The 24699-nt window shown below is 53.3% G+C and overlaps 1 protein-coding gene across 6 annotated transcripts in view; it reads right to left on the bottom strand.

Annotated features, from left to right (window-relative positions):
* The window catches only part of RPS6KA2 (ribosomal protein S6 kinase A2), a 347615-nt gene that overhangs the window by 17015 nt on the left and 305901 nt on the right, over nucleotides 1-24699 (bottom strand). For all 6 annotated transcript variants that reach the window (XM_072766322.1, XM_072766327.1, XM_072766333.1 and 3 more), the window contains 4 exons: nucleotides 15320-15422; nucleotides 12641-12771; nucleotides 11455-11580; nucleotides 1085-1174 (listed from right to left, as the gene is read on the bottom strand). In XM_072766322.1, the coding sequence (XP_072622423.1) occupies nucleotides 1085-1174; nucleotides 11455-11580; nucleotides 12641-12771; nucleotides 15320-15422 (450 nt within the window). The remainder of the gene's footprint in view (nucleotides 1-1084; nucleotides 1175-11454; nucleotides 11581-12640; nucleotides 12772-15319; nucleotides 15423-24699) is intronic.

Here is a 24699-nt window from a genome sequence, read left to right as displayed (position 1 = left end):
GGACCTCATGGACATGGGGCAGAGCACCCAAACATGAGTGATTTTTAGCTTACGAATCGGTGAGTTTCCAGAACAAATCACTAAAATCATTTGTCTGACCCTGAGCTGCAAGATGTAAAGTTGGTTTCGGTGTATTCATTTCCAGTTTATGAACTCAAAAAAAAAAAAAAAAACCCAACGCTCTCTGATGTTGAGAATGTATGTACGATGGCATCCTTGCCTCAGAACCACTCACTCCAACATGATAAATGTGGTTTGAAAAGCTTAGGAAATTTTCAAATTAGCTAATTTCTGCTTGTGGATCTTAACATAGAAATCAACACCAAAATGGGCGGAGGTGCCGGAGACCCACAGGGGAAAGCTGGGTTCACTTGAAGCACGTTACCCTAGGCACTTGTTTCACATTTTCATCCATGTTGTGCTAGTATTTTGCAGTCCCCTTGCTCCAGAAATGACGGGGCCCAAGGGGAAGTCGAGGTGGCCTCAACATCTTGAGGTTTTGGGTTTGTGACACTGGAGTCATTCTGGAGTGTGAGGGTGAAGGTGGTGAGGTGAAAACTGTCTCCCCTGTGGCCCCAACACCACAGCCCCGTCCTCTGTGCCTCCGATGGGGTGGATTCCTGCTCCCGCTCCTCTCCCAGGCCGGGACCCCTCATTGTCCAGTAGAGAAGAAGGAAGCTGAGAGGAGCCCCAGGGCCGGAGCCAGGATCTGGGGTCTCGGGTCTGACCCCGCCCCGTCTCATCCACTCCACGCTCTCCATTTCTGTAACGTTTAGGAATGGCACCGAAAAATAATAACACATCTGGATTAGAATTTGCACCAGCATTCTCTTCCTCCCTTATATTCCACATTATCTGACTTGGGAGGAGTGGGGGTGGTGCTGTCAGAGGGATGGGGGTGAGCAGTCCCACGACTCGGGTGATTTTGGGATGCACGCGGCCAGAGCCAGAGTTGGGGGGCCCTTGGGGGGCAGCCACCGTGGTGGAACCACGAAGAGAGCCTGCACCAGACCAACGCGAGCTTTGGTGCCAGGTGAAAAACGCGAAGCACAAACAGCATCGCTGCAGTGTGACGACCACTTACGTCTTTGAGGGTGATGATGTTTGGGTGCTGCCCGTACCTCAGGAGAATCTCGATCTCTTCCGAGGGGTCTCTTTTACTCTTATCGATTATCTGGAACAAGCAGAGCATGTGACATGAGGCTTTGGGACGGTGTCAGCCGGCGCGGACCCCTCCCACCCCTCCCACCCCTCCTCCCCTCCAGCCCGTGCTCAAGGGGGACCCGGGACAGCGGCCTAGACGTTCACGGCAATCCTCTTGCCCAACTCTTGCATGAGAGAGACATTTATAAAAAGCAGGCATAAGCCTCAGACGTGAATTCTAAGCTATTACAGGGTTGGGTAGAGGAGGGTGGGTTTGAGGAGCTCACATAGGCACCGCCAAATAACACAAGGTGCTCTCAGCCCCCACGGTGGGCTCGGAGTCGGTGGCCTGAGCTCTTTGGCCAAAATGAGCCTCCAGCTGCTGCTTGCATCTCTCCTTGCTCTGTGGCTACACACCAGCAACAGAGGGTGAGCAAGTGCAAGGTTCTCCCCCAAGAGACGCCACGGCTGGCGGGGATCCCGAGTCGACTGCTAGGCCTTAGACACACAAACGTTCCCTCCCCTCGGCCACCCAGCGTCTGTATCCCACGTTGTAGGATGACACATAAAATCCTTCCACCCATGAAAACAGATGGTTTCCAATGACAGGATGAGGTGTCAGCGAAGAGAAGCCTACTTCGAGCAGGGGTCATCTGTTGGCTGCTATCTCTGCTTTACTTACGCCCTCGCTCCCACTTTTATGTGGACGGAACTGGTGGTGATAGAGGACCCCATCCAAGAAAATCCCAAGCACATGTGTTAGAAACAACACTCAGAATGGAAGTCCTTCATACTGTTCTTGAATATTAGTTTCCCCTGATTTAAAACTATTTGCTATTTGGAGAATGTGCAATCATTTGACTACCAGAGTAGGAAGGAGAATTGCTTTGACTTTCTCTCATGTCAAAGACTCTAAGCAGAGCTTTGTGTGAAACTCAGTCTTTTGTTTAGATGAACACAGAGAGTGCTTGGCAGCAACTGACTCACTGTTGGAACGCTGCCCCGGACACCCCTCGTCCCTTCCCTCCGCTGTCAGGAAAGATCACCCCGGTGCCGGTGCCCACGCTCCTCTCCCCATCTCTCCAGCCGAGCTCCAATGACACCGGCGCCCCAAGACTGCAAGCCCAGTGATGCGTGTTGTTAAGCAAAAAGTAAAGCTCCTTTTCTTGACACATTTTTCTCCTTTTGCTGCATTTAACTCCAATAAAGTTCTCACGTGGGCACCAGGATTGCTAACGGATAATACATTGTTCTAAGGGAGAGCCTCTTAAAAATTTTTTTAAAAAAGATTTTGAGAGACAGAGAGCACATGAACTGGGTGGGAGGGGCAGAGGGAGAAGCAGAGTCCCCGCTGAGCAGGAAGCCTGACGCAGGACTTGATCCCAGGACCGGGGGCTCATGACCTGAGCCAAAGGCAGATGCTTAACTGACTAAGCCACCCAGATGCCCCTAAGGGAGAGCCTTTTTGAAGGCTTATTCAGCAGAGTGGGGGTTCCTTAATATTCTGCTTGGACTGAGTGCTGGTCAGTGGGGTTCTAGGACCACTTCTACTCTAATGGCCCATGGGATCGTTTAATCTCTCTGGGCTGTAACTGTCTCTTTGAAATTTGAGAAGGTTAAAATACATTAGTGGATTTAAAAAAAATAGTGGTATATTCATTGTTTTTTTCAAATAAAATTTCATGATAAAGAAGGTGTATTCGTAGTATAAATCTGTTTTGTCACCCTCACAATGGAGGTGGAAGTAGGAAGCGTTTTCTCCATTGCCAGTGGCCCAGTAGGCAGTTACGGGGCCAGATGGAGTGGCTGTGCACACAGCGTGTCCAACAGGAGCTGAACCTTCCTCTTTCCTCCTGTGGTGTCTCCCTGTGGCCGAGCTGACGGGAAGCCAGAGAAAAGGCAAGGCAGGGTACTGTGATGAGGCCTCTGGGCACAGGGCAGGGGGGAGGTGGGTATACAGGGGGGTTGGGGCACCCAGCCTGGCAGGGAAGTCCTCTGGTAGATCCTCGGCTGGCACAGGTTCCTACAGCTGCCCCGCTGGCTTGCCACCCTCCCCCCGGTCTGGGCAGGACGGACAGGGGCCCACACAGCTGCATGCTCTGGGCAGACCCAGAGTTTGGATCCTGACCGTTGTCAGCAAGTGCTGGCTGCTTTTACCCACAAGTCTTTTTCTGGGAATTTTGTTTTCAAAAAGTAAGAAGAGTCCTCACAGAGATGCTGAGCCATGAGGCATGATTACTGGTCCCCGAGCCCAAGCTGGTCTGTACCAGGGCCCAGACGGCAGGGCCCAGAGAGAGGTCCTGAGCAGACTATTTAGACACGTCAAGGAATGAAGTTCCCCTCCGTGGGCTCGGTCTTCTGGGATTGCCATCGTTAGACTTGCTTCTAGGTCAAGAAAGCACTGGTGGTGGATCAACTTCCTTATTCTGAGAAGAATACTGCATTGTATATAATCTTTCTGCAGCAACATACCAGGAAAGAAATTCTCAGCAAACGTGTTTCTGAGCAAGGCCGGCTCTCTCCCATGCTGGTGCTCAGACGACCCTGGCGGGCCACAAAGAAGGAGTCGGGAGGAACGGCGTCTGTCCTTCTCACCAGCAGTGGTGGCAGACAGCAGGCAGGATGCTGCCCGGGCTCAGCCCCCAACCATAGCCGGTCAACTAGCCTTCCACGGTGTCACTCTCCAGCCTGCTGCACATCTACGGGGCTCAGTGAGCACACCTGTGACACAAGGGATGGCACACAGACTGTCTCTGCAGGTGAAGCATATAGATACAGACGCATCAGGTGCACTTCTTGTGTCGTTTCCCTTCCTTCCTTCCTTTTCTTTTTTCTTCCTTTCTTTCTCGTTCTCTCCCTTCCTTTCTATTTAATTATCTGTGTGAGCTCTATGCCCAACGTGGGGTTTGAACTCACAACTCTGAGATCAAGAGCCTCATGCTCTACTGACTGAAGCCTCTCCTTTTGGAAGAAATTAAGATTTCCATGCTGGTCAGTTTTCCTTCTAAAAATAAGCTCTATTCATCACAAACATTTGTCTCCATCCTATTGCATTTTTGGAGAACTTACCTACACATAAAAAAAATGAGCACAGGAACGCTAATGCTATTGTGAACAGTCTGCTGAGAGCACAAGGCAGGCTCCATGTCAGGACAACCTGCCCAGCTCCCGGAGAATTAAGGACTGGGTGACACAGACTCCCAGCTCCCCTAGAATTAAGGACTAGGTGCCCAGCTCCCCTAGAATTAAGGACTGGGTGACACAGACTCTCATAGTTGTAAGGATCTTACTTCACTTTCACCTGAGTGTTTTGCTAAAGCAAACTAGAGTTCTTCTAATAACAGAACAAGATGCTTCTGAAGAGGAGGCTTGTAGGTCCCTCCAGGAGCAGCTGGCCGTGGCTCACGAGGGGCATCCATCCATCCCTCGAATGCACCTTCCAGCCTGCAGGACTTGGATGAGGAGGTGTCCGCTTGTCTGTCTGCAGATGACAAGGGCCAGCAGGAAACACTGACGCCCAAAGCACATTCTGCTTCAGACTCTTCAGCCACATGGCACTTTTTGTGGCAGCTTCCGGTTCCTTGATCGGTAAAACACCTCAGTGGCCAGGTTGTGAGATCCCTGAGGACAGGTCTGTGTTCTCAACCACAACCTACCCGTGTGTCTGCCGCCAAAAAAATGTTAATAACAAAATCATGAAAAGGAATGAATGCAACTGGCCTAGTGAACAAGGGATTCTGTGCAGAATAAAATGTGTTCCATGGACAAGAAATGCTCTACCGACACCTGTGTTGTCAACGCTGACAATACAAAAGCCAAAGAAAGGCATGAAATGACTTGGAATGTGAAGGAAAGCTCCTGACTGATATTTCTCTCTTTATAGTCACCCTGGTCCTTGACACCACCAAGTATCTCAGTGGGGGTGGACAGATGGGAAACAAGGTATGCAGTATGTCAGGTTAAACATGGGGGCCATGGAGCATGGAGTGACAGGACAGGAGCCACAGGGGGGTCGGGGTACAGTGGGGAGGCCCCGATGGAGAGCAGGGACCCCTGGAGATGAGGTGGCGGGCTCTGGGTCTCGGGGAGGAAAGTGCTGGCCCAGGGCAGGCAAGCCTGTCGCCCAGGTGACAGCATCAGGTGTTCTGGTAATAGCTTGGGGAGCTGAGTCCAGCTGGAGAGGGGGCTCGAGAGGGGGACAGGTAACAGGCCTTGCTGGTGGCTGCTGCCCACCTAACCCCCCCGGCAGTGGGACGGAAGACCACAGGAGGGATCTTGAGCAGAGAGAGGAGACGGCATGTACGTTGTGAAGACTGGGTTTTGGCTGCTGTGTGGAAGAGGGTGAAGCAGGCAAAGGTGGGCCTGGGGGCTGCAGGGTGTCTTGGGGCCCCGAAGGCAGGATGTGGGCCCCAAAGAAGTCGCATCCTAACACCTGGAGCTGACAGATAAGTTGCTGTGTTTCCAGGAGGAACCTGACTGAGTAACTGGAGACATTGGGATCGCCTAGATTACCAGGTGGAATCAACCCCGTCACAAAGGCAGGGGAATGAGAGCCAGCAGCCGGAGAACAGCAGGGAACACACAAGAAAAGGCCCCTTGGATCCAGGGTCACGGGGACCCCCACTTTCTCCAGTTCCACCTTCGCTGTAACGTTTAGGGAGCTTAGAGGCTCATTCAAACCACACAATTTCCTTGCAGACCCCGAGACTTGGGCTTTACATTTACTACCGCCCCACCCCATCTGCCCTGTGTGGCTGTCTCATTCTCTCATGACCTGGGTGACCTCTCATGCTTCCCTGAATTCATGGAAGTGAGCTGGAGTGGAGGCTTCGGGCTTCGCCCCTTGGAAGTGAGAGGCAGCTCACTTGGATGGACCGCGGCTGTGCCTCTTACAGGCTGCGTGTCCCTGCGTGTGCTGTTAGGCTGTCAGCCTCTGTGCCCTCGAGGGGATGTCATCATGGTGCCGTGAACATCGGCTGGCTTAACACACAGAGTGTCTCGGGTTCAGTGAGTTTGGCACACGGCGAGTGCCGTCCCTGTCATCATCATGGTCGTCCTAACAGAACTTGGGCTAAGTCTGAATTCTATCGGGCAGCCCCGTGGCTCAGCGGTTTGGCACGGCCTTCAGCCCAGGATGTGATCCTGGAGACCCGGGATCGAGTCCCACGTCGGGCTCCCTGCATGGAGCCTGCTTCTCCCCCTGCCTGTGTCTCTGCCTCTCTCTCTCTCTCTGTGTCTTTCATAAATAAATAATCTTAAACAAATCTGAATTTTATCTAGGGCTTGCTGTTCCTGGTCTCATGAACTTCAGGTGTTGCATCATGACTGATGTTTGTGTTTCGAAACTGAGGATCCAGGTGGCAGGAGCGGTTCCTCGAGTGTGCGTGTTGGTTCTTTGTCCTGCAATCGGTACACACCCCAGTTGTTTGCAGACACCATCTGCGAACTGCCTCTTGGTTGCACCTACGTGGGCTCCTGAGAAGTTGGGACATTGACAGATACAAGGCAGCTTCTCCACAGTGAATGAGCCCTGATATATTCCCATGGCTCTCCCCACAACACACGGCTAGGAGCCCTTCCTTTTAGACAAATTGGCTTCCTAGGCTGTCTAGAACGCGAGCCAGATCATGCCGAGCCACAAAGACTCCAAAACATAAAAACCAGCGACCCTCTTCAGCAATTCGTGTAAGGTGTGTACAGCACCTTTGATGGAATGAGAGAACACTAATGATTTTTTTTTTCGATTCAAATAAACCTCTCCCCTTCACGTGCGGCTCAATCCAAGTTACCTTCTGCACATCACAAGTGATTCCCTGTTAACCTCAAATTAAAAGAAAGGTGCACTCGTGCCCAGCCATCTGTGCAGTTTTGTGTCATGTCATTTCAAAGTCCTGTACAAGCGCATCTCCTCTCCTCGCCTTCTGGGGCTGGCTGTGAACGCGAAGGTGAACTTGGTTCGTGCACTGGACTGTTGAGCTGCGTGCCCCACGGAAACAGCCCGGGTGCTGAGAAAGTGGGGCACATCTGTTCCACCATAATGTGCCTGACACAGAGGAGAGGAAGAGAGGACGTAAGGATTTTCCCATCTGCTCCATCAGCATGAGGCGGGTGCACCGGTGGGATGTCCTATGCCGTTAGCTCCAGGTGGTGCTCTCGAGCAGGTTGAGGGACAGCACCTGCCTGACCGCCTGAGGCCAGGCTCTCCCACTGGGAGATGCTGGGCAATCCAGCCTTGTCTATCTCGGCAGGGAGGGAGGGACCGAGCCTCGGATTCAGACTCCAAACCAGCATGCACTGAGTCCCTACTGTGCGCATGCTGCGCTAAAGGTTTTGTTAAGTGGTTGCTAGACCTGGCCTCCCTAATCCTATTTTATTTTTTTAAATTTCTTTCTTCATTCAGGAGAGACACACAGAGAGAGGCAGAGACACAGGCAGAGGGAGAAGCAGGCTCCATGCAGGAAGCCCAATGCGGGACTCGATCCCAGGACTCCGGGATCACGCCCTGAGCCAAAGGCAGATGCTCAACCACGGAGCCACCCAGGTGCCCCTGCTCTCACTCATTCTAAGAGCTGCACAGAAAAACACAGCTGAGAATAAATGCAAAACCAACAATCTTGTTGACTGGGAATATACTTGGGTAGAGAGGTTGAAATATGGCCTTAAATGTATTTAAAGTGATGACAGAGTAATTACAGTGGCAAAATTAGGCACCTATAAGACGGAAAAATACGCTTAAAGCAAAACAGGATGATATTTCTGGGAATGTGAGAATGACCATATCCGGCCCGGGCTCCCAGGCTGGAGGCTGCAGGCCTGGTCTCTGCAGCGCTGGCAGTTCCTGCTCCGTCCGCCAGGGGTCCTGCCCTGCCCCTGAGTAGAGCTCTTCCAGATTGTCCCCCTGCTACTCGACGCCTGCCAGACAGGCCACCCTCATCTCCCAAATATCAGTCTGCTGGAATTTATCTGCGTGAGATATCCGCCCCACATCCCCGAAGGAGGCTTTAGGTTGAAGGTCTCTATGACATCATGGGCTGGGTAACTGTGGAGGACGGTGGGAGGGAGCCGCCTGGTGCAGGACACTATAAGCAGCATCCCCGGCCTCTGTCCACCAGGCCCCCGTGGCACCTCCCATCCCAGTGTGAAAACCAGGATGTCAGGAGCAAAACCAGCCCCACCGATTACAACTGCCCCAAACAGAAGCCCCTGCCCTTTGGCTGCATCCCACTGTTCTTCAAAGTTGCTGTTCATTACGTCGTACGTTTTTCTGCTCATTACGCAGAGGGGAGGTTTCTGAATCCCCTATGCAGTGGGGTGTGGGGGCCCCGACTGGCTCTGACTAGGCCGTGTCTCAAAATGAAACACACCCTTTTCCGTGCATGCGAGAACGTGCATGGCTGGGTCTGCCCCTGCTCGTGTGCTGGCGGGATGCCGGGGGCCAAGTTCGGCCGCCAAGGCTCAACAGGACGTCTGCGGAGCTGAGGTCCAACTGCACACCAAGCATCAGAGGCCACGCTCTCAGCGCTGCCCTGTTGCGAGGCCTACTCAGCTTTGCTGCTAAGTTCCTCCCTCAGCGGGGACACTGCTACTCATCCACCACTCAGCTGACCCAGTAAGAGGCCACAGACTATTTCAATTATGTTCTACCCGGAAAATACTGAAAACGAGATGGAGGAGCGATCTGCAGGATGTGAAAACATTTTGGTAACAAATGGGCCCATCCTGAATGTGGAGATCTTTGCCTTGAAACTCCTGCCACTTCCTTTGCCCTTGAAGGAGATCCAAACCAAGAGCAATGACGCTGTGATTCCAACCAGGAGCGCGCACGGGCTCCTGACCCAGCTCTGGGTCCCGGGGCCTGTGCGGCGGAGGGTTGACGCTCCTGCCTGCGTTTGGCGAATTTAAACACCTTCCAGACGACCCACTGTGGTCTCAGTGCTGATGAGGGAAATCCTGCAAGGTCCAGCAGCTCAGTTTGTCCGGGGAACTTCAAGGCTTGGAAAAAAAGCAAGGGACAGGATGGAGCAGGACCTGGCTTTCTGCTGCAGGAAGCTGCAGCTACGCATCTGGCTCGTGGGCCCCGGGGTGAGATGCCTCGGATGTTCCCAGCACGGTGTGGCCTCAACGAGACACTCGGGGACCAAGGTAGAGACACGAAACAAAGCTGAATTCAGACGGTGTTTTTATAGGAGAGCTGGATATGGGGACAGTACGGGGAAACACACCACTGCCTCTGTCAATGCGAGGTTTCTTTTCAGAGGCACAAAACATAGCTGATAAGCCTCACAGAGGCAGGCTGTTTTCTAGAAGGGCATCGTGGTCACTGAGCCAGCTGAACAATAGATGCATTTCTTCGTGCTCACTGGAAGCGGTGATTGTTTCTGGGATTGCTGTCGGTCACCCGATAAGCTGCCTAAAGGAATTCTTCGAGAAATGACCCAGGCAGAAAAAATTCTCGGAAGCCCACGCAGGCATGTGGAGCATGTGTGACGTAGGTTCTGAAGCACGGATGAGATCCTCTCATCCAGGGCAGAGTGCAGGTGCATGCCCCACATCGGGCGCACCTGCCCATGGGAGCTGCACCTGAGCGGGGAAACAGGGGCGTCCACGCACACACTCCGCTGGACTCTCCCAAGGAAGAGGAGAAATTAAACTCCTCATCACCCCACGCTTGGAAATACATGGAGCCGCACACGCCCGGGCCACAGAGGTGACCGCTGGCGACACCATGCCGCACCTGCTGTAGGACGCTGGGACCTGTTGGCGGTACGTGTGCACTCTGGACCCACTGCTCCCGGGAATCGCGCTGCACTCCTTTCTTCGGCTCCTGGTAACGTGCTCCTGACTCCTGGGCTCCTGGGCAGGTGGGGTGCCAGGAGTCTGTCCGTGCAATGCACAAACTGTTCCCCCGTATTTCAAACATTCTTTCTTGCTTGAGGAATTCAAGATACATTTGTTTTTTTTTTTTTTTACAGGTTTTTCTTTTTTTTTTTTTTTTTAAGATTTTATTTATTTATTCATGAAAGACACAAAAAGAGAGGCAGAGACACAGGCAGAGGGAGGAGAAGCAGCCTCCCTGCAAGGACCCCCATGTGGGACTCGATCTTGGGAATCCGGGATCACGCCCTGAGCCAAAGGCAGACGCTCAACCACTGAGCCACCCAGGTGTCCCTCAAGATACAATTGTCAAAGTCATCAATTTTCAACCCAAACTAGACCAAAGGGCCTAGGTTTTTTGTTTTGTTTTGTTTTATTTTTCATGTTTTTGGCTGGTGTCTTTTTCTTTTTCTTTTTTTTTTTTTTTTTTTTGACAGAGTGGAATATTTTCTCAGTGCAAGAAACACAGAGTGTGGGCTACCTGCGAAGGAAGGGGGTCATCTCCCTGTAGGCAACATTTCGAACAATGTCTTCTGAGCTTAGGAAAATCACGATGGAAGGAATTGCTCCTTTTATACCACTGCCTGCTGGACAGGTTCCGTGTGTCCCCACATATTTGGTGTAGGGCAGGTGCAGTACCACGAGCTGCAGACACGTTCAGGTCTGGTCATGATGACGCCACAGGCTGGACCTGGCGTCTCCAGGGTCTCGAGGTCAGTTCAGTGGGGAAGCAGTGGTGTTAGAGCATCTCTGGCTCTCTTGTGGAGAGAATGCACGGGGGACGCTTTTTACATAAGTTAGGTTATGTTTTTAGCCAGAAACTTTAGCTTTCATCCACATTTTACCAACCAGAAAACTCAAGAAACTGGTATTTGGGATTTCCAGATCAAATACCAAATCTAGCAATAATTACAGGGGCTAAAGGTTATATGTAGAGATCGGATTCTAGATAATCTTAGATAATTCTTACTATTTACTTTTCTCGATGGTTGAGAGTAAAAGTACCGGCCCTCTGCTTAAGTTTGCCCAGATATTACCAGTTTATGCCTCTATTTCTTTCTTTGATTTAATTTTTGGTGACTGTAGCTTCCTCCTCTCCCCCCTCCTCTCCCCTCCTCCCTCAAACACTGTGCCCATACCCCAGTTGTATTTTCCAAAACCCTGGGCACCCAAAGCTTTTATTTGAGGGTATTCTGTATACAAAAGTGCTAAAGTTGGTCAGTACTTACATGTTGAATAAAACTGAAAATATTTATGATTTGCAAAATAAGTTTTGAATGGGTGACCTCATATCAAAGCAAAGCCAACTGTGTAGTGTTAGGGCTCGTGAGATGGTGCAGGGGGAGAGGCTGGCCAGCTCAGCCATGCCAGCTGGGGGCAGGGCAGTGGTGCATGGTGCCCGCCCACAGCACAGCCCACGTGCACACACGGTCTTACCTTCACGGCATACTCTGCCTCAGTAGCTTTGTGCACACAGCGCTTGCACACGGAGTAGGAGCCCACCCCGATGTCCTCTTTGATCTCATAGCCATCGGTGAAGTGGATGTTGTTTCCATGTAGCTGCTGCAGAGAGAGACCCAAGGCAGAGATTGTTGGCAGCGCTCTCTCAGGCAAAGACACAACCGCAGGCACACAGGGGCAGCCAGGGAGGTTCCAGATGGTCACTCGAGGTCACTGAGGCCAGGGGTTAATGGAATCATGAAGGTCATGCTGCTGGTCAGCAATGATTCCAGATCTAAACCCCCACTGCCCTCATCTCTCCAGTATGAGCTTAACTTTTTAGACCACAATACTCAGTGTCAGCTGACCGGCCACATTTCCCCCCAAGGATCCAAGAGTATGTGAATCCAGAGCCAGGAGCACAGAAGCCCCTGTGGATAATGGGTGTGTGGTTCTGACACTCGAGGCCAGAGTGGTGTGTAGTGGTGTCTGGGTGTCAACATCTAATGGGAACTCACACCCCGGGGTGTCGCAGTCACAGCCCACGTCTGCCCATATGCACAAGCCTCCCCCCTCTGTACTGAGCACAGACAAAAAGCCACTAATATCAGTATACACCATCACAGCAAGTGTCCCCATTGGAAATCGTCAGTTCCCAGAGGGCCCTGGAGAGAGAAATAGTGAAATCTAACGCTCTCTAATTTTCCCTGACATTGTCCTTAAATAAAACGTAATCACAATTCCTTTTTAGAATTCTCTGTATCTGGTTACTTAAAATGTGGAAAACTCCTTCTAAAAAAATATCCTCCGAATTGATCCCCCAAATAGCACATTTCACAACAGGGAAGTGGCACCTGCAAACCGAACCACTCTCCTAGGGTGCCAGTCCTATCCATACCGTGACCCCTGCAGGGCTCCAGCCACAGGCCGACCCCGGGGGCATTCTCATCAGAACTCTTCTCCCTTTGTTAGGATGACTGTGGCGCAGGGCTGAGAGCCACAGCTCAGATCACCTTGGGACTCGGTAACACCCAGGAGGCTGGGAAGAGTTGGTGGCAGAAAGTACACGTGGCACCAGCACCCTGGCACCCAGGCTGGCTCTCAGTCCACGTGCGACAGGGGTGCAGGCATCTCCCCACCCACACCTGCTGGAGGCAGGGGCAGTCGTGCAGGACGGGGTTACCTGCACGATGGGATGGACCGTGGCTTTGTGCAGATCTTGTTGCGAGGGCTCCTGGACCAGACTAGAGGCGACAAAACTGAATCCTCTAAACAGATGATGTGCGTTGGCGCTGGGGGGGACGCCGGGTGAGTCTGCAGGTAACAACGAGAGCATTCAACATTCCAGGAGGGGCTTACTATTTTGCATTCTCCAATCTCTTTTGCTTAATTTATGACACCATACAGCTTGGGTTGTGCTAGGGAGTAACTGAAGTGCTAAGGACACAGAGAAATCATTCTCTCTGCATTTATGCATTAATAAGAGGTAGAATTTTCTAAGCACATGAGCTCAGCGCATGGTCGTGTTAAAGGGTAGCTATAGCAAGGTGATTCTGAAAGAGTGGCTAATCCACATCCTGTAGGTTAGATTTCTGGATGCGGAGTAGGAACATCTTGTGGTAGGCTTATGGTCTCTCTTTTTTTTTTAAACTTAAGCCAACAGGAAAGCTAGTTTGGTCACGCACAAACCAGCTGCCTACTGGATTGCATGGATTGGTGAGAGATGCCAGACCAAGATGTAAAAACCCCTCAAACATACTAGTCATGAGATCATCAAAGTTTTAAATTTTCTTTTATCCAGCTCATGTGCCTACATTTTATTTATTTATTTATTTATTTATTTATTTATTTATTTATTTATTTATTCATTTATCTATTTATTTATTTTTGCATTTCAAATACTGTACCCAAAACCAGCATCCCCTGGATGATTCTAAAGCACGCTAAGTTCTACTTATGCCGCCTATGTTTCAGGGACGCCAGCCACACCAACCAAATGTTAGGGGTGATGACTTCCACAAGGACTCATCTGAACTTGAGCTGATTGCCCTGAGCCTGCCCGCCAGCTCTGTGGGTCCCTGCAGGGAGAGGCAGCCTTGGCGATAGAAGGTGATAGAAGGTACGTCTGTGTACTTCGTGCCCCACCGCCAGTTCAGAGACAAAGCTTGTTTGATCTGCAAATTCTCCACTTACTAACAAAAGTGCATCAGTGCAAGGTAAACGAGCTGTTCTTCCCCCAAAGCACACACACTCTTCAGCGGCTGTAAATGAGCCTCTTGAGCTATATGCTCTGCCTTTACCATTTGCAGGGCTCTGGCTAATTCTCTGGGATGAGCTCAAAGTCTTAAATCTAAAGCCCTAAGGAGGACGCCAAAGCGCCCTGGGGGTTGAAGATCATTCAACGTGGATGTATCCGTTGTGCTCTGTAGAGACCTCCAGGGCAGCAGGTGGTAGCATGGGGGCTTTTCAGGAGCAGAAAGACCTCAAAGCTGCAATTCTGTGCAGGAGAAAGGCAGAGAGTGGGAAGCAAGCCGGGGAGCCGGAGCCCCGGGTCTGGAGCAGCTTGGCGCCCGCCGTGCTTCCGTCTCTGCTGTCTGGAGGCACATGGTTTTCAGATTCTAAAAACTACTCTGTGCTTCAGCCTTCTGGGTTTTAATGAAGCTTCTCCAGTCTAGCATGGTGGGAATTTATTTCCCAGCGCCAACCGCCTAACTTAAAGGGAATAAAGTGGATTCTCTGTTCCAAGTTTCTCCACGTAGTATATTGTATTTGACCATCTCTGTTTCACGATCATCCATAAAAGTCATAGAAAGTTTCACATTCAAAAGTTAAGAAGAATCCCCATAGACAAGGGATTTCTTCCTTTTTTTTTTCTTTTCCACATTACACCATTATGTAACAGATACACCACTGTGTGGACTGGACCATGTTCCCCCAAAATTCATAGTTTGAAGCCCTAACCTTCCATGTGACTGTCTTTGGAGATGGGGTCTTTCGGGAAGTAATTAAGGTGAAATGAGGTCATGAGATCTGCTCCAAGAGCACTGGTGTCCTTATAGGAAGAGAGAGCGAGCAAGGATCTCTCTTTTCCTCCTCGTGGGCAGAATGAGGCCGGGTGAGGACACACAGCAGGTGGCCGTCTGCAAGCCACGAAGAAAGCTCTCACCAGGAATCAAAATAAATGTCTATTGATCGAGGTGCCCATCAGGGCAGCCTGGGCAGACCAAGACAATCCCCATACCCCCAAAAAACTAATATTAACTCATTAATGTCACAAAATGAGAACTTCTAGAGGGACTGACGAGCTCCGACTCTTCAAGTCAAGAGTGACTGTTGATCTTCATGAAAGCTTTGTGTACGTGTCGTGTGCTGTGGGGACGTCCAGTAGCTGACACAGCTTTTCTGACAGGTGTGTGGGGTTTGCATGAATAAGATCTATGGTTCACACAGCTATGGGCTTTGCCTTCCTCCTCCCACAGAACCCTCTAGATACATGAGAGATTTTCATTGTCTTGAGGTTCTCTTCTGTGCCTGCCTGAAAGAAGCGGTCCCTGGATTGGCAGCTCAGAATGAGAGGCAGCCGGCGAGGGGGACTCTATGGAACTCCTAGATAATTTCCAAACCAGATGCTGCTGGGGTGGCAGCAAGGGCGGAGGGATGACCGAGAACTGGTTCTATCACTTAAACCTCCATGGTGGACCAGAAAACAAGAAAGTCAAACAGAACCAACCAGTTTTCTCCAAGGAAGCTTTCCTGAACCTGAGATCTGCTGGCTCCTAAGTCACTCTCCCTAACTGACCCAGGAGGAGGACCCACAATTGGCCAGCACCCCGGGTCTGCATGCACTCACGCGGGCACACACCTGTGGGTGTCCGTGCTGTGAACTCGGGGTCAAAGTGGAAGGTGTCCTCGGGCCTGCCCACTGCTGGCTTGAACGGCGGCTTGATCTCCTTCCTGTACAGCTTCTGCAGGGAAAGCAGGACGGGACAGTGAGGAGCTATAGACACCTCGAAACATGCCATAGAGCAGCAGACCCTGATGTTGGGGAGGGGAAGACATGCTTCGAATACTCCGCCCCGGTTTTCACCGGCTGCCAGCCCCTGTGCACATTCTGACGTATACGTGAATACGTGTGGAATCCAGTAAGTCACGTGTTGATATTATGTACAATATATGATATAATTACATCCTATAAGGGCCGCAATTGAAGGTATGAGGGTCTGGACACATGCTAAGTAATCTCCATTTAGGGCAACGTGAGGTTTTAAGCCTTTTTGGGGGGGCACAATTTTTCTTTTTGAAATTTTCTCTTCAAGTCCAATCTGGCTGGGCAGTAATGTCTTAGCCCACTCCAGGTAACAGCAGGGACGGGCCCCTGCTGCTTGGCACCCTCCCCTGCCCTGGCCACTACGAGGCCAGCACGTGGGGCACGCTGGGAAAGCCCCCCGCTAGAATCGAACCAGGTCCCTCCTGTGCACACGCATCCCAGAGCCTGTGACTGGGGATCACAGTACTTTCCTCGGGCACCCCAGATTTGGTATCCCCAGATTTGGGGGTCCAGACCCCTCTGCTCAAGTGGGCAGAGTTGGGCTTTTGCGTTCCTTTACATGCATTTGTGTGCCTTGATGGGCTGCTGAGAATGCCTGAATCCCGAGGAGGATCAGCCCTTCTCTAGAATGGCCACATCTGGCCCTGACCCTGAGTCACGGAGCCAGAAAATCCACGCCCCTCACTGCTTCACTCTGACACTGGCTTCCTTGAAAATGTGGTCTAAACCTGATCGCATTGTCTTCAGTGCTCTCAGGCAAATCAACAATTTGTTCTTTTGGGGAGATTCAACTATGGGAACGATGCAGTTTGGAATCAGGCCTGGGTAAAGCTGCCGATGGGGAAGAAGCAAGCGGGGGGAGGAGGGGAAAGTGGGGCCAGCCTGGGAGGTGAGCCCTGGGATGGAGAGGCATTGGGGGGCCTCAAGGCAGCTGCTCCTGGCTGAGGTTGAGGGGGCATCTGCGGGGTAGACTTCAGAACATCCCAGTCCTTGTCAGTCGGCGTGCCCTGGGAGCGGAGTCACGGCACTGGCCGCCGTGCTGAGAACCTGGTAGGTCGGCACACCCAGGGCCTGGACACCAGGAGGGGAGTCTGGCTGCAACCATGTAGCACGAGTTTTCCCAGTTATGCCCAGGCCCTTTCTTGACTCTTCTATGTCTGTAGGGACCCTCGTGGCTCAGAGAACAAACGCAGCGACCTCCGTCCGGATCTGCTCTAAATCTCTCCATGACACAGAAAAGCAGATTTTATCACCTTGACTTTACAGATGAGGGAACCCAGGCAAAGGCAGGTTAGGTGAGTGGTGCAAGGTCAGGAGCGAGTGAGGGTCAGCAGGAAGAGGACCTGCTTTTCCCCTTACAGCAGCACTCACGGGGCGGGAGGGCGCGGTGCCCCATCCCTGCCCAGAGCACACCCTTCCAGAAGCCACGGCAGCCACAGAAACTGCCAGGCGCGGCTGATAGAACAACCACTGTGTCTGGGATCGGGGAGGCGGGGCCGGGGGGCAGAGGCCGGCATGGCTGGTGACCACCAGGCACCCCCGGTTTGCGAGAGGCAGGAGCTGGGCCAGCACAGGGCAGAGCAGAGCTCGGGATGTGCACCTGGGAGCCCCCGGAGGAAAACGAACGCGTTGACTCCGCCCTGGATTATCTGGTCATTTCCTGCCCTGGGTGAATAGATTTCATTAGGAATTGATTTACTTCGTAAGCTCTTTCCAGAAATAGAAAGATGCTACTTTCCGCGGTGACGCACTCTGGGGTGGGAATAAACTTCCATGATGTGTGCACTTGTCAGAGGAAATCTAATAAGGCCAAGCAAAGTGTGCTTCCTTATTAAAATGTTAGCGGTTACTGAGACCGATGGCTGAGGCGCAGCCCTGCGGGGCTCAGACCCTTTCTGTTCGCAACAGGGATTCTCCAGCGGTATTTGAGCTGGGTTATTAAATCAATACCTGTCCTGCTCAAGGAAAACTCACATCCTCTCCCTGGTCAGGCATGTGTTCTCTTGCAGGTGGGCGACAGGTTAGGGAGGAAGCTAGTGGGGAGGGGAGGGAGCCAGAGGGAGAGGAGAAGGGGAATCCCAACTAAGCCAGGCTCCTGCTTTAGGAACAGGGGGGTTTATTTACAGGCACACAGAACTGGCTGTCACTTAACCCAAATGAGCAGTGAGAGGCGAGCTGTTTGCATGTGGGGCTGGAGGTCATACATTTCAGCTGCTCTTCTCCCTGCAGCTCCACTGACACAGGGACCCCTGGAAGCAAGAGGCGAGACCTGCTCCCAGCCTCAAACCTGCAGATAAAACATCCCCAGAACCCAGGGCTTTTCAACAGAAGCGGTTTTGCTCTACGATGGAACACCAAGCAGCACCTGGAGGCGTCTGCGGTCAGGACCCTGTGCATGTGCGGGCCCCCAGGGGGTAGATTCCAGGCTGCTGGGGACCCCTGCAGGCTCACTTCTGTCCGACCACCAACAGTGTAACCACACCAGCTCCAATGAGAAGCAGGGCTGCGTCGTCAAGGCCACTGGCACTTTTTCAAACCCCCTTCCCCTCCCTGCAGAAACATGCACAGCTCTGCAGCTCGTCCTGCCATCCCTCCCCCCCGCCCCCGCCATGGGGGGAGGATACCAAGGCTTTGAGAATCCAAGTGGACCAAGAAAGCACAGGCGCCTCCTCGGACCACACTGACTCTCAGGACCACGTGCTTTAACCTAGTCTTTCGCCTGCCTCACCCCCAATAGCCACACAGCGGCCCAGGCCCGAAGGCTGACCTTGTGGGGAGACAAGGCTCCCATTTTCCAAGTCTTTATATGTAAGGGAAAGGAATTCATCAGAATGGCATCTGTCACCTAGCAATGGTGCTGCTGTGCACATCGTTTGGGTGGAGAGGACTGCCTCCCTTTAGCTCCAGTATTTAGCAATAACTCAGGGAGCAGAGGATGTGGTACCTCCTGGCTTCCCCCACCCCAGGACCCCCAGGCTGGCCTGCCTGGTTCAGATTCCCAATTCCTCCCTCCTAATGCACACCCAGCCCAGTGTGTGCCCCACAAACTGGTCACAGAACCCAGCCATCGCTCAGCAGCACAATTATAGCATGTATGTCTAGTTTTCCTTAGGCCTTCAAACCTCCTCTGTAAGCCTGTGCTTCATTAAGGAAATCCTAACTGACCAGAAGGGAGAGCGTGGGAGAGAGAGCCCACCGAGGGCTCGCTGGTGGGCGGGCTCCCTCGAGGGCCCCTCAGCCCCCGGAACACTCATCCCTGTTCTCGGTCCACCTGTGAGCATAGCCTGTGCAAGGGCAGCCCCAGAACACCACCGTTCCTCCCGGTCCCCGAGGAGGCTGTGGTTTCATCCTGGTTCCGAGCAGGTAGCAAAGGGCTGCGTAGGGTACCCAGGTGCCCTCTGTGCTCTGGATGGTTCCTGATGCAGTCTTAAAGGTCAGTCAGTTTCTTCCTATAACTGGGTAAACTTTGGGCTAATGTGTGCTAATATGTGTTACTATTACACATGCTTTTCTTTCCCTGTGTTCAAATCTAGGAGTGGGTTTGGGGTTTCAGGGCAAAGATACTCGTGCTTCTCATTTTGGAATGTAAGTGGCAGTACACAGGGTTAAATCGAGAGCGATTGGCAGCCACGTTCTGTGTAGGTCTTGAGCTTGACGAGATGCATTATAATTCTGACCTAGATTCCCCTCTCTGAGCCTCTGGAACAGTCCATCCCACACTGACAGAAAGGGAATGGGGGTCTCATGATCAAATTCACCGGGCATCGCTTTAAATCACCTCAGCCGTCCCGGGATCTTAGGATGACACAACAAGTCGCAGCCACATGGGAATGGATTCGCACGTCATGCCGGGAGGCTCTGGGCAGGTGCACCAGGGCTATTTATACCTAAACGACCTTCCGGTGACGAAGGGGAGAACCGGGGGGCACAGTGAGAGTGGTGACAGGGTAATGTGATAGGAAGCTGCTTCTAGCCTGGGGTCACAGACCTAACATCTGCTTTCTGCAGGCAGCTCTGGCTCCAGGCATCTCAAAATTAACATTCTCCAATTAGGAAAGGGCACACAGCGAGCTATAGATTATTCCTGAAATAGCAACACAGAAATAATGTGGAATTGATGCCAGCCTGGCAGGGTAACAGGGAGAAATCAAATGGCTCCAGGTTCCCCCACCCCGCCCCTGGGGGATCTGATGGGTTCGTGGTCCATGAAGCAGGACTGTGTCTACACAGCTTACCCCTCGCTGAAAGCAGTTCCAGCCAAAGTATCTGTATTTATAAAACTGCTGAACTGAGAGGCGGTTATTCATTGAACAAAGAGTCCTGTCGGGCTCCTTGAAAGGAGAAGCTCTGCTGGTGTATTTAACGTGGGAATAAACTGATAGAAATCTTTCTAGCAGGCAGTGGGAGGAGCCCCCTCACCCTCTGACACAGGCCCCGAGATGCTGGCCAGTAGCCAACCGCTCCTGGGAACTGAACCCCTAAACTCCCCTCTGCACAGTCTTGTGGGCGAGAAGACTTCCGTCTGCAACTTCTGGTCACATGTCCGGCAAGGTGGGGACTTTGGGTCACGCTGCCAGTTAGCCCACGGGCCCTGGGCTCTCTTCTTCCTGCTCCGTGCCTCGGTTTCTCACGGGAGACCCTCCCACCGCAGAGTGACCACTGCTGGTACCCTTGGAAGGGTCACAAATGCAAACAGAGCGACACCAGCACAAGCTGCCAGTATTCATAAAAGTAGTCGCGATATCGGGTTCTGAACAGGTACGGTGAGGGCCCCAGGCTCGGCCAGGAAACCGGAGGCTGGTCAGCAGGTGTCGGAGGGCAGTGGGGTGCCAGGCCATGCTGCGTGTCTTCCTCGGGGCCTGCGGTGTGGAACTTCCATGCAGCAATGGGGCAGTTTGAGTGGTGTAGGTGCAGGACTTGGGGGCTGTCATGTTTCATTTGTCTCGTGAGACAGAGCAGCTTTCATGAAGTCCGCTCCGCAGCAGACGTTCACCTGTTCGGCTTTGCAGACAGGTGAACAGTAAAGCAGGACGGTCTGGGGCAGTGGCCCCACCTGCACCATGGGTGGACTTCTTCCGCTCCAGCAGGTCACCTGAAAATTGCTGCTGGCGGTTTCAGGTCACAGAGAGAAGCAGAAAGTGGAATAAATACCCTTGCACTTTCCAGGGCAGATCCTGGGTTCAGGCGGGTCAGGGAAGTGGCTCCGGGTCGTCCTCACGAGCCTCTGCCGGGCAGAGGGAATGCCTCCTGGTAGTCAGAGTTTTTGCAAACGCTGCTCTGCTGTGGTTTGCTTATCTAAGCTGCCGAAACAGAATGGGCACGTCTGGACACAGACTTAGTAACATTACTCCCCAGATGCCTCGCATGTTCGTGTCTGCTTTCTCAGACTGCCACTTGCCAGGTGGGCGACTGGGAGCCACACTGGACACCAAGACTCACGGCTCGGGGGTGGGGAGGGAGGGTGGCGATGGGGGCCACTCATCTTGCTCCCCGGGAGGCCCCTGGCAGCTGCGAGAAGGCTGTGGTCCCCAGGAGGGCTTGGCTAGTTGCATCTCCCCCCAGATGTCAGGGCCTGCCCGCGTTCTCTGCGGCGGTCCTCTCTCCGACGGGACGCCTCCACAGTACACCTCTTCTGTGGCTGGACGGGACACAACCGTGCAGCCGTCGGATGATGAGCAGCTTGGGGACAGCTGTGTCTTTCCATTGCTATAGTGCGGACACCCTGCTCGCTCACCTGGACACGGCCAAGCGCCAAGTATCATTTATGAAATACATGAATTTGCACAAAAGTGGTGACTCAGAGCTCCTCTCCCTTAACCACTGACTGGCTGCTTTCATTCAGGGCCTGGGATGGAGTGCGATCCTTCCATCCCTCTGTCCCTCCCTCATCAGCCTCGGGCAAATACGGAAGTGACAGCACATATGCTTGGTCCCCATGAATCCGAAGGGCCTCTCTCAGAAGCAAAATGAAACAAAATGCTAAAATCAACAAGAGAAACTTCCCATCCTCCGTTTTAGTCCCAATCACTTTGAAATAAAGCAGAACGCCACGTTCTTGGTGCAGAAATCCCACGACCACGTTTGCCCTGCAGGGACCTGGCCCCATGTGTGGAGACAAGATGAGCCATGCTCACCAGGGCCGGTATTGTGGCTGGACTCTCACCGGGCGCGGCTCCTAACGCTGCAGAAAGAAGCCGGCCTCTGCTCAGAGCTCACGTGGACCTGGGCTTTCTGGGATGCACATGAGCTCAACCTGCATAGCACACTCAAGGTCATCATTGTGCTATGAAAGTTCGAGGCATTTCATAAAGTTGTCTTGGCTCCCCTGTGCACAGCCACTCCTTCAGGGGCGCCCTGTCTTGGCTGAGAGAAGCATCTGTCTGCAGCACTTGCCAGTAGCTCCTCTTGCTCCAGGTGGCTGTGTCGAGAGGTCCCCAGAGCCGTGTGACTGGGCCTCCTTCCCTCTCAGCTGCAGCCCTCAGATCTCCCACACCACGTGGCCAGCTCCCCTACTCTGCCCCAGGGATCCAGTTCTCCTGTTTTCTGGTCGGTGTAGGCAGGGGCTGTGGTGTTCCTGCCCCGAGAGCCTCTCCCACCTTCTCCCCTGCTCCCTCGCTCACCCACTATTCATCGAGTGCCTCCTCTGCCTCAGCCTGTCTCAGAGGCAACACTGGCAGTGACTCCTGAGCTCTTGGGGCTTCCATCCCGGGGGCAGGGGATGGGGACTGAGAACACCATGAAGCAGGGACATGATGCACTGGAAGGTGATGAGGAGCTGGGGATGGAGGAAGGTCAGGGGGCCAGGGCACTGGGTGAGGAGTGGCGGTATTAGAAGGGTGGCTCGGGTGGGACAGGCTTTTCAGAGAAGACCTCAGGATCGCTTAGGGACATGTGGGCCGATGTGCTCCGCAGAAGGGGCCTGAGAGGCTGGCATGGAGGGCACAGCTCCGGTTCCCTGCGTCCTCCCTCCGCGGTTGCTCTTCACAACGCAGCCTCCTCTCCATGACTCAGTGCATGTCCTCCCCTTCCTGCCTCTCTCTCTGGACCCGGGGCAAAGCCAGGGGTGTCACGGCCAGCTCTGTCCCCACCTCCTGGAGGTGCCTGAAACGTGGTCAACAGCGTGGCCAAGTCTGTGCAACAGTGCATAATAAGAGAAGGGGGTATGCAGCTCTGCTCTGGTGCCTGTACCCGGAAGGGACAACATCTGGCAGAGGGGACTGTGCCCCAGTTTGTGGGGCTCCTGCCCTTGGTGTGGCACTGGCCTCTGGGGCTAGCACACAGCCCGAGGCCTCATCACCACACACGAACAGCAGAGCTTCTGTGCTGGGTGGGACTCGTGAATGACCCACCGACAAAGATCTTTAGGGGCCTGTGTGTGAGTTGAGGGCGACCGGGCTCCTTATAAGCTCACATCTCAGTAAGCGAAGGGAGAAGAGATTTCACAGGCAGGTCGTGGCTTTGATGTCTTTGTTTCCACTTTTCTAAATGCATAAATGCAAGCTGATGTCGACTGGGCCCTTTAACCAGGCCTGTGTACCTGGCGGGGAGGTCACAGGTGTGCCAGCATCTCGAGGGCTTCTCTCGTCTCGCCGTTGAAAAGAAACCAAACCTCGTAAAAGCTCCATAATCGGAACGGCAGAAGGGGGTTTTAAGGAAGCTCATGCTCTCCCTGCTGGTCCACTTTCACAGGAGGAGAAGGGAGGTCGGGAAAGGTCAGAAGGTCCGGGAACAGCTGGTCCCCTACGGCACTGATGTCAGCACCTTCTCAGAGGTAACAACCGCGGGGGCCGGGGGCGGTTGGCCACGGAGCCACCTGCTGCTGGAACTCGCTCAGGTGACAGAAAATAACAGAAGCCGACGGCCTCTGTTCTGCAGGGGACATTCATATATAAATATATGTATTTCACATTCTGTTAAGATCCCCCGAGGTTAATCTGTGAGCTCCAGAAAAGAAACCTCGGAATGTGCCTGCTGTGTGAACCGAAGGAAAGGACCAGAAGACACTGGCATCCACGGGGGACGCCTTCGTTACACACAAAGCACAGCCGCGGCCGCTCAGAGGCACCGTCCCCAAGCCGACGGGTTAGGAGGTGGCTCCGAGAGGCTGGTTGGGGCGAGGGTCCGGAACTCCTTTGCCAGCATCCACCTCCAAGAGGCATCATGGCAACCACTTGGAGAACTGGAGCCAGAGGCCTACGTCTGATGGGCCCCTCCCTCCAGGTGGCATCTGGGCATCAGGCCTGTGTACAGCAGAAGTCCCGGGGGGTCGGTTCAGCCAGAGCCCCTCCCCACTGTGTTTCCTCCCAGTGGCCTTCCATCCATGGCCCCCCATCTGCCCCCTGGCTATAAATCCCACCGCCCCAGCTAGCCAGAGTTGAGCCCCATCTCTCTCCCACTGCAGACCCTGTCCCCATGGTCCCTGAACTCATCCTGACATAAGTCTTCCTTATGTCACTAACAAGTGTCACCAATAACTTTGTCTTTAACAGTTGGATTTTTTTTTCTTTAATGACTCTGCAAGAAGGGGTAGCTGTGTGGGCCTGAGCCCCAAAAGAGAGACTGGGAAAGCAGTACAGAATTCGAGATGCCAGCGGTTCAGCACTAAAGAACACTGTGCAGTGGGGCCCGGTGGCCTGGAGATCCAGTGACCCAGCAGCCTGGTGATCCACAGGGGCCCAGAGACCCAGAGACCCAGCAGCTTGGAGACCCACAGGGACTCAGAGACCCAAAGACCCAGAGACCCAGCAGCTCAGCAGCCTGGAGACTCACAGGGGCCCAGAAGCCCAGAGACCCAGAGACCCAGCAACCTGGAGACCCGCAGGGGCCCAGGGACCCAGAGATCCAGAGACCCAGCAGCCTGGAGAGCCACAGGGACTCAGAGACCCAGAGACCCAGCAGCTCAGCAGCCTGGGAGCCACAGGGACTCAGAGACCCAGAGACCCAGCAGCTCAGCAGCCTGGGAGCCACAGGGACTCAGAGACCCAGAGACCCAGCAGCTCAGCAGCCTGGGAGCCACAGGGACTCAGAGACCCAGAGACCCAGAGACCCAGCAACCTGGAGACCCGCAGGGGCCCAGAGACCCAGAAACCCAGCAGCCCAGCAGCCTGGACACCCACAGGGGCCCACGGACCCAGAGATCCAGAGACTCAGCAGCCTGGAGACCCACAGGGACTTTAAGACCCAGAAACCCAGCA

This window comes from Vulpes vulpes, chromosome 1 (genome assembly GCF_048418805.1).
Source record: "Vulpes vulpes isolate BD-2025 chromosome 1, VulVul3, whole genome shotgun sequence".
NCBI classification, from domain to species: Eukaryota; Metazoa; Chordata; class Mammalia; order Carnivora; family Canidae; genus Vulpes; species Vulpes vulpes.
The sequence above is the reverse complement of the archived record's forward strand: the minus strand, read 5'-3'. Positions and strand labels throughout refer to the sequence as shown.